Source organism: Rhea pennata, chromosome 3, assembly GCF_028389875.1.
Source record: "Rhea pennata isolate bPtePen1 chromosome 3, bPtePen1.pri, whole genome shotgun sequence".
NCBI lineage: Eukaryota > Metazoa > Chordata > Aves > Rheiformes > Rheidae > Rhea > Rhea pennata.
Window position 1 is genome coordinate 45,046,004 of NC_084665.1, and position 8,993 is coordinate 45,054,996.

At 45.5% G+C, this 8,993-nt stretch overlaps 1 protein-coding gene across 1 annotated transcript; it reads right to left on the reverse strand.

The window, feature by feature from the left end:
- Positions 1-434: 434 nt before the first annotated feature.
- On the reverse strand, positions 435-2,093 carry TTLL2 (tubulin tyrosine ligase like 2). Its single transcript, XM_062573040.1, has one exon. The coding sequence runs from the start codon at positions 2,091-2,093 to the stop codon at positions 435-437; it is 1,659 nt and encodes a 552-aa protein (XP_062429024.1).
- Positions 2,094-8,993: the final 6,900 nt, after the last annotated feature.

Below are 8,993 nucleotides of genomic sequence, written 5' to 3' on the forward strand. Positions count from 1 at the left end.
TGATAGCTTTATAACCATTCACATCGCTTGCACTTTTGTAAATTGAGCACATATTTAATGCTCCGGAGTGCAAACTGACCAGCTTCTTCAAGTCATAAAGCCCCCTTAGTCAGGAAAAGAAAAGAAGCAAAGATCTCTGAGATCAAAGTTTGAAATTAATAGAAGAATAATAAACAAAGATTGATGTTTTTGAGAATCTTTTGAGAACAACAATTCTCCATTTTTATTTTGAGATTTTAAAAATTAGAAGAATTAGTTTAAAGAGGTATTCGGTGTGGTCTATTTAAAAATAATCTCTCGTGGTAATTGCTAAATTACAAGATCAATTTCTAAATTGTGTATGTCTTAAGATATCTCTGTTTCTGATACAATTTCAGTGCACCTTTCAGCTCAACGTGTCATTTATGATATGTCTAGCAGTTAACACCATGATGTTACACAAAAGCTAAGTAGTCTACTCTTTTCTTTGTCTTCTGCTGTTTCGATGGTAACTGTTTGTTCACTAACTTGTTTATTTCCTGTATGATGCTCTTTACATCTGTCCCATCCCTGGAAGCTTGAAGTGCAGCTTCATTAAAAGGAAAAATAAGGACAAAATTTCCTGCCCGGGGGATAGGCCTCTGGTCTTTATCAGAGAGAAAATAGGGGAGTGTGGTTAATTTGCAGTTCCAGAAATCAGGTGTGGGTAACCAGCGGCTGGGCTGGACGAACTGGTGTGGATAATGCACAGCTCCTGGGATTTGTCTGCTTTTTGCTTCATCTCTTGCTTGGGAGGATGTTTTTGGCATGTTCATCCTTTCCCGTAGCTGGGAAGTCAGTGTCTTCCTTGGATGTCCTCTGGCAGTTTTCTTAGTCTGAGTGACCACCTTATGAATTGATCCTTTTGCAGCCTGCACAGCAGACTGCACTGAGGAAGCAGCAGTGCATTCAGCCTCTCCTTGGTAGGTGAGTAAGTCAGGGGCCTCCTGCAGTGCACTTTTGCCAGGTGTGCTTAAAGGCACACGTGTTCTACCAGCTTTCGTCCCAGCTGCTGGGTTTTGCCTGAGAGCATCAATCTGCTTGTAGTTCAGCAGTTCCACAACATCATGAAGAAGTTTTCTTTTCACAGTGGCATCAGTGGAACAGTCTAAACACAAGGCTGGATTGTAGTTGACTTCTAAAAGCCATGGCTTGAATTTGTCATCAATCAGGATGTCAAAGCCAAAGAGCTCAAAGCAATTGGAAGCTGCTGGTAAGGGAGTTACAGCAAGCAGGGTCAGCATCACAATGTTGTTGATCTTATTCCAGAGGAGCAGGTCATCCACCCCATAAATTCGAAGGTAGGAACGAAATTTGCTGAATGTCCATTTGCAGCCACAGCCAATCCCTTCTTTATATTTTTTATATGAAGCTCCATACTTGTTGATGCTAGTGTTTGTTAGGTGAGAATATACATTGTCCAAAGAACTGAGGTCAAACTTTTCAGTGGCAAACCTCACCAATCCTTCTTCGTAAGTGTAAATAATGAGGGGGCAAAAACTCGTGACACAAACATAGAGGCGGAGATCCAATTTATACCCTGAAATGAGCAAGGGGTTGCTAATATACTTCTGCACAATGACTGTACAGTCATATACGAAGTCTTTAATGTCTTGGAAAATGAGTATTCCCCTTCCACGGGAGAGATCCACAGGCTTGCAAATCCAGTAGCTAGGTCTTCTATCCAGTGACTGTTTCTCTTTGCTATATTCTGCCATAAATTTGATGAAGTCATTGGGCATGATGAAGGCCACTGGACTAAATTCATATAGAGCGGATCCATATGCTCCTTTCATACGTTTCAGATGCCTTGCCAGATAGTCTTTTCTGGTGATCCTGACAGCTTCTGGGTAGTGATTAAGTCTCTGCCATGGTTTAATGCTGCAGTAGTCTGTCATACGGAAAGGTGAGTTCCGCCAGTACAAGTTCCAGTCTGTGTCATCTTGCTCTTTTTGGTCAAATTCAGTCCAGCCACGTTCCAGCAAAACCTCACGGACTATTTCAGGGACATTTTCATGGAGACGGAACACCAAAGGCTTCAAGATCTCTCTTGCACCATGATCATCTGCCATCATTTAGATCTTACCAGCTGAAAAGGAAAAGAATCACCAGGAAGCCAGAGGCTGTGCTAGCAGTCATCACCCTCATTGCATTCTTAATGCCTGCCACTCTCAGTGTATTAAAACATCTCATCCCTGTGCTTCTCAAGTCTGTGAATGAGAAATCGATTCAAAGACTGTTTACTAAAGATGTGTAAAAGGGCATTTATTTCATATAACTGTAAGGCAACACAAAACATTGATTGCTGCAAACTTGTATGTCTCCATACTTGCTTTATTTACTTTTTCTTTAAGGTAGCCTATTGCAGCAGTACTTGCCCCAAGGCTTTTGTAATTCATCGATACTTCTTCCCCCCCCCCCCCCCCTTCCCCGGCAACTACCTTCAGTCCATTGGCCATAACTTTCCCTAACAAGACTTGCTTTGCACTGCTACAGTGCTGAGACACTTTACTCATTTATCGAGTTGCCTGGCCCTGAGCAATCTCTCTTGCTTGAGATTATAAGGCCTGATTCAAAACTAATGGCAGACTGTAGGAAAACTTTCACTGAGTTCAAATCAATGAATCATTTTCTTCCTCTGACATCTGCTAATTAAACTAGTTGATACTCCTCTGTTATTCTTCCACTGAAATCTTCCCCAGTTCCTGAGGAGCTGGGCACATTCTTCTCTCCTAATTTCCCTCTCATGAAAATAATATTTTATAGAAATATATGTAGACTCTGAATGAAATAGCATTTCGCAGGATGTACAGTGGAAGCTGGTGATGGTTCCTGTCTATTCTTATGGGTGAGAAATACACTTTGAGTTCTTTTGGGCATAGCAATTTTCACATAGACTGTTCATGATGCGTGTTCCTCTCTCCCCAGCTAGTTCAAAATACACAAGGCTAAAACTAAAAACCCTGTGCATGATACTGGTTGATGGCACAGGGGGGAAATATTCAATGGACCTGTAAACTAGAGAGTGTTGCTGTCTCTCTTTTTTTCTTTTCTGAAATCCTACAAAACTGTTCCCTAAGGATTAAACTCTGCATCTGGAGAGGAAAGTGTTTTGGATGAAAGAAGAGTATTAGTGCTCTGCACCAGCCTGACACAGTATTAACAGACCTACCTCTCCCTCCTCCAAAGAAGAAAACTCCCCTCCAGGGACAAGCTCTAAACCCTACTCATAGAAAATAGCAAACAATAGAAATACAAAATAGGTGGAACATATCCTAGATAAGACTAGCCAAGTCCTGCTCATATATTATCAAACTAAAATTCCTCTTCTTTCTTTTCAAGTTAAGAATCATCACCCTGGAGTTTTAAATTCCAGAATGTGTAGCCCCTGCCTTCCAAACTGCTATGGAAACCAAGGGCAGACATCAAACTTGGAAGCATTCAATGAAATATGCGGATGAACTGGCTGGGGGTGATTTTTTTCTGTAAAAACTTACGATTTGTTGAAATGGAAAGCTTTCTTCCTCAGAGAAAAAGTAATCTTTGCCAGCTTTTTTTTCTGATTTGAATTTTATTTGTTTTGAAATAATCAGATTATCTCACTTTCATTTTTTTAAAAGCCAGACTTGAGACCTCTGGTTCAGGAAGATTTTATGTTTAAAATTAGGCTAATATAGTTTTAAAACTAGAAGTTCAAATATGAAATGAAATGTTTTACCATGTTCAAAATGTTAGTTAACGTAATTCAAAAGCTTTTTTATTCACAAAACATTATTTCATTCAGATGTGAAAAATAATGCAAAAACTCTTGCAGGATGAAAACCTGTTCCTCTCCTCACTCTGACAAGCAGGGACCCTCTTGCGTGATGTAACTGTGTCTTGGCTGTCTGATGCAATCTGCTGCTGCTAACTGACTCTTCAGGGTAACTGCGAAGCAGTTACAGAGCTCTTCACACAGTGGTGTGAATGGGGATGGGAAGGGGGTCCTCATCAGTACAACACTGAGACCAAAACCAGGAGAGTCTCAACAGAAGCTTGATAGGAGTGGGGCTGCAGAGGGGGGTCCAGGGAATATTTCAGGCAGGCAGGGAAGGAGGGAACTGGTGTCAGAAACATGTAGTTGCTTTACCATAGGATGCCACCACTGTAACATGAAGGGAAAAAGGCCCTGCAGGGACCATCTTGCATCCTGTAGTAAGGGAATCAGCACCTGAAAAAGGAAAGGTTTTGAAGCCAGCTTTGTCCCAGGCTGTGTGAGGAATGATGGGAGTCTCCTGGAAAGGGACTTTGGGCCTTGGTCAGATGTAGAGACTGTGGCCAAAATTTGTATGTCTGTATATGATGATTTTTGTATTCTGAAGTCATTTTAGTAACGTGTATTAATATATTAATATTAATATACCACTAGACTTAAAATACCTTTTCACCTCAGGTTTAAGCTAATGGTGGAATTGAGCAAGATATAACTTCCACTGTGATTATTTCTTTGAAACCCCTTAGAGATCAGAGAATCCCTCCAGGCCCCTCCTGCACAGATTGCGGTTGAATTTGTCTTAATGAAACTTTTCCTTGGGTGAGGGATTTGTAGGGAATGGGATAAAGACATGATGAGTAAGTACCGAAATGTAGCCATGATGTAACAGAGGATTCACTCAATACTACAAAGAGAAAAGTAGTCTTGCTGCATATCTTGCAGTCAATGCATCTTTTCAGATCGCAGCAAACTATTGGCTTGTTTCTAAGCTTGCACAGGCTTATGTGGTGGTCCTCAGAAATGTTTTATTTTGTTTCTGCTTTCTTTCCTAGAACTTCTCTTTCATGCCTGCTTGCTAAACAGCACTTTGTAAAAACATGATAAAATGAAAAACTAAAATGTACAACAGCTAAACATTTTTTTTAGTACCTGATTCAAATCCTTAGGCAAAGATTATTAAATTAGAAAAAAAAAAAAAAGAAGAAAAAAAGAAAGAAGGATGTAATTGAAGTAGCCATAATAAGCATCCGGATGAATCAACTCACAGACTACAGCTAAATTTGAGTTTTCTACACCACGCAACATTGCTACTAACAGTGTTTCAGTGAAAGGCACAGTTGCATGGGAATCCAGGGCCATGGTAAACTGTGCCACCATGGTCTGCACTAGGTAATCATAAATTAAGCTGTTAGTAATGGCTGAACCATGCAGCCTTCGTTGGTGTTTTGTTTGTGTCAGCGGAACGTCTTTCATACCTCTGGGGTTCAGGGAGTAGTTTGCAGGAAACTGGCTCAACAACGCTGGATATAACAGAAGTCAGCTTCAAATTCCCTGGTAATTATGAGATACAAAGAAAATAATAAAACATTTTCACTAACAAAGGACACCTGCTTGCTTTTGAAGAAGTCATATCACATATAAGCAATTCCTAACTGAAGTGCAATTAGCAAAAGACAACTTTGGATTAGTCATTGGTCTGAACGAAAAATTTCGCTCACTTCACTCTGTGTAAATGTATGCCTGGATGAACACTCGTCTCTTCATTCAGTGAAATGAAGCCCGCGGTCCCACAGGGCTTTCTTGTCAGTCCCTTCTGGAGTAATTCAGAGATCCAGCTGCGCATTTGCAGGCGCTCCTTTGCAACGCACAAATCTGACTGCACTCAAGTTTAACATCTACCCATGACGGCCGCCGACTGACATCCAGAAACGATGATGTTCCCCTAAAATAAAAATAAAGGGGCGCCGCCGTGCGTCTCTCGCGGCTCCACGCAGCCCTGCAGCAACGCTGACCCGGCGGCGGCAGCCCGGTCTCCCACCCGCCGCGCAAGGGCCACGGGGGCGCTCGGGGGCCGCTTCCCCGTGGCTTCCTCGGGCAGGGCCACGCGCGTCTGCGGCAGTTCTGCGAGGCTGCCGCCGTCTTCGGCAACACGGTCCTTTACAGTCAAGCGTCCAAACAGCCTGTCGGCTGCGTCCATGTGGAATACGGCTACAAAATTAATCCGAACAGACCGATTGGTAGCCAGTCGCACTAAGCGTTTAATCCGTCACGGCCACGGACCGTGACGCGGACCCGGAAGGTGGCCCGCCTGCTGATTTAATTTCATTTAACTCATTTTGTTTAAATGCTGGCGCTTTGGTCGCACCAAATCCGCCAGCAGCAGCATTAGTATCAGTAGCGCGTTAGCCGTGTTGCGGTAAAGCAGCTTTGCTAAGGGAGCGGACCGGTACGTACCGAGTGTGCGTTAGAGCCCGTTGCCATTTTAAAACCGCGGCGGCGGCGTCCGTTGGAGGGCGGCGGCGCCTTGCCCCCGCCGTGCGGCTGCCCTCCGTCCATGCCCCGGCCCACCACGGGGCACCGCCGAGGGGCGCGCGTACCTCCCCGCGGCGCCTGCCCGGCGGCGGCGGGCGGCCGGGGGCCGAGGGTCTCCTGGCCGGCGGTTGCTTAGCGACGGGAAGCCGCCGGCGGGGCCCGTGCAGAGGCGGAGAACGGCGGCGGCGGTGGCAGGCGGCTCGGCTGGGCCGTGGCGCTTGGGCGTCGTGGCCGTGGGGCCCCTTCGCCCCGCGGCGGGGGGCTGAGGTGTGTGGCGCTTCCCTGGCAGAGGGGGGCGAATAAAGGCAGCTCGGCCCCGCCGTGGGACTTCTGCGGCGTCGCGCGGGGCTTTAGGCACAGGGCGATAACTCCGGCTGTCCCCCTGCTGCCCTGGTGGGAGCTGGGGCTGCTTTGGGGTTTTTTAACCCTCTTTACCCCTGCTGCACTGTGAAAATGAGCCTTCAGGCAGCCCAGAAGGGAGAAACCCTGTCAATGGCTGCAGGCTGGGACAGAGCCTGTCCTGCACGGTGCTCAGGGCAGCTCGTGGGGCAGGACAGAGCCTGTCCTGCACGGTGCTCAGGGCAGCTCATGGGGCAGGACAGAGCCTGTCCTGCACGGTGCCCAGGGCATCCGGTGGGGCAGGACGGAGCCTGTCCTGCACAGCGCTCAGGGCAGCCCGTGGGGCACTGGCATACAGAGTCTGGGCGTCCTGAGGGCTGTCAGAGGCCTCACTGGTCTCTCACCTGCAGTCCAAGACCCTCCAGCTGTTCAGGCCTTTGGCTGCTGCCCCGAGACCCTGTGGTTTTACACGCTTGCTCAGAGCAACTGCTTAATGTTTCAGGATTGATTGCTCTGATCTGACCACCTTGTGTTTCCAATGAATGCCATAATTCCCAGGCTACCTAAAACCCGCTTCCTGAAGAGATGTTGGTGTGCGAGTCTCTGAAGAAATGGCTCCGCTGTCCTTTCCCAAGGCCTTTCCCAACCCTGCCACAGGGGGTCCCTCCCCGCTGATGTCCCTCACGTACTGAGTTCTCGCGCTGAAACGCTTGACACTCCTCACGCGCCTTTAGGGAAGTACAGTTTGTGAGTGAGGATTTCAATGGGCACAATTCGTTTTGGAGATAAGCATTACCAGGCTTATTGCCTGTTGCCAGGCTTATAGCTCTTGAAGGCTTTAGACACATGGATTTGTCTTGCTACGACCAGACCCCAAAGCTCGCATCCACTGAGATTGCTAGTGCTGCTATTGGATGTGCTTCACAGAGTCAGAGTTGGGCTGATAACAGCTTTTGTTTCACTGTGGACCTGGTTGTTGCTGTGGCCTTGATCATAAGTTGTGCAGTAGTGAAACATGAGGTAGAGAAGGATGAGTCTAACTGCACCCTGCTGCTGGTCCAGGGCTCAGCGCAGCAGCACATACGCTGCTTGCTGCCCACTCAACTACAGCATGGCTCATGGAGCCTGGCTTGGCCATGAAACCTGTGTGGCCTTGCACTGTGGTGACCTCAACCAGGATTTCCTTTCTTGCATTTTTAGTAAAGAGGTGTTTCTAGCTTGACTTTTGCCTTATGTTGTGTTGAAACACTATGCTGCAAAATCCCTATAGACTTTACAGTAAACAAAAATCACAAAAATTTTATAGCTGTTAACTATTCATGCACAATGATGTTCTAAATGGCAATTTCAGTTTTAGTGGTGTCTAAGACAGACAGGCATCTTTTTCCTCACCCTATCTGAGGAATAAACATGTTCACTGTATCCCCATGTGTATCTATGGCTTCCATTAGCAAAGTAATTGAGCTTTTCCTTACACCATCTGTGGGATGGAAGAGTCGATTCTTCCCCTTATTTTGTAGTTGGGAAACTGACTACAATAAAATTATGTGACAAAGTCAAGAGTGGAAAACAACTCTCTAAACCACTTCTAGGGCCACAAGGTCATCTCTCCTGTGTTGACTCTGTCTTAGTGGTGCTGAGATTCTCTCCAAGGTCAGAAGATGTTTTCCTTGCTCCTTGGTAGCTCCTCACAGTTTCAGCTGGAAACTGTGGAGTGAATAGCAGACTTCTGGGATACTGTTGCTCAGTTTTGCTATAAATACATCTTAGGCACAAGAAGCATAATGCAGTTAAGGAGGAAAGAGAAAAGTTTGACTGCTGGGCATTTAGATAGCGTGGGAAAACCTGCTGCATTTCAGATGCAAAGTTGCACATGTACAAATATACATGAGTTGAAGGATATTAAAAACACATGCACTGAAACAAAGGTGTGGCATTAACGGTTGTGTGTGCAGGTCAAATTGGACTTCAGAGGAATTCACCCCTTGAAGTGGTCTTCATATGACTGGAGGCTTGCGATGGAGAAGGACCAGATCTCCTTTTAAGGAAAACACATAAGGCAGTGCTTTATGAGGAAAACAAACTTAGCATGAAACTGGAAGCCAGCCTGTTAAAAATGATGTTAAGTGATGATCTTTGCAGCAGGGAGAAATATTACTGTTTCTCAGACACTAGATTTATTTCTTTACATGGCTAGAGCTCAACCTGCTGCATAAAACATGGAAGAAGAGGAACTGCTCATAGCCATTTTTTTTTAAGTCAACAACTTTGTTGCTCATTGGCTGTCTGTCTGTTTTTGCAGATACTGAGTGATTCTATGCAGTGAAATCAAGTTGTGTGTCCTCTGATG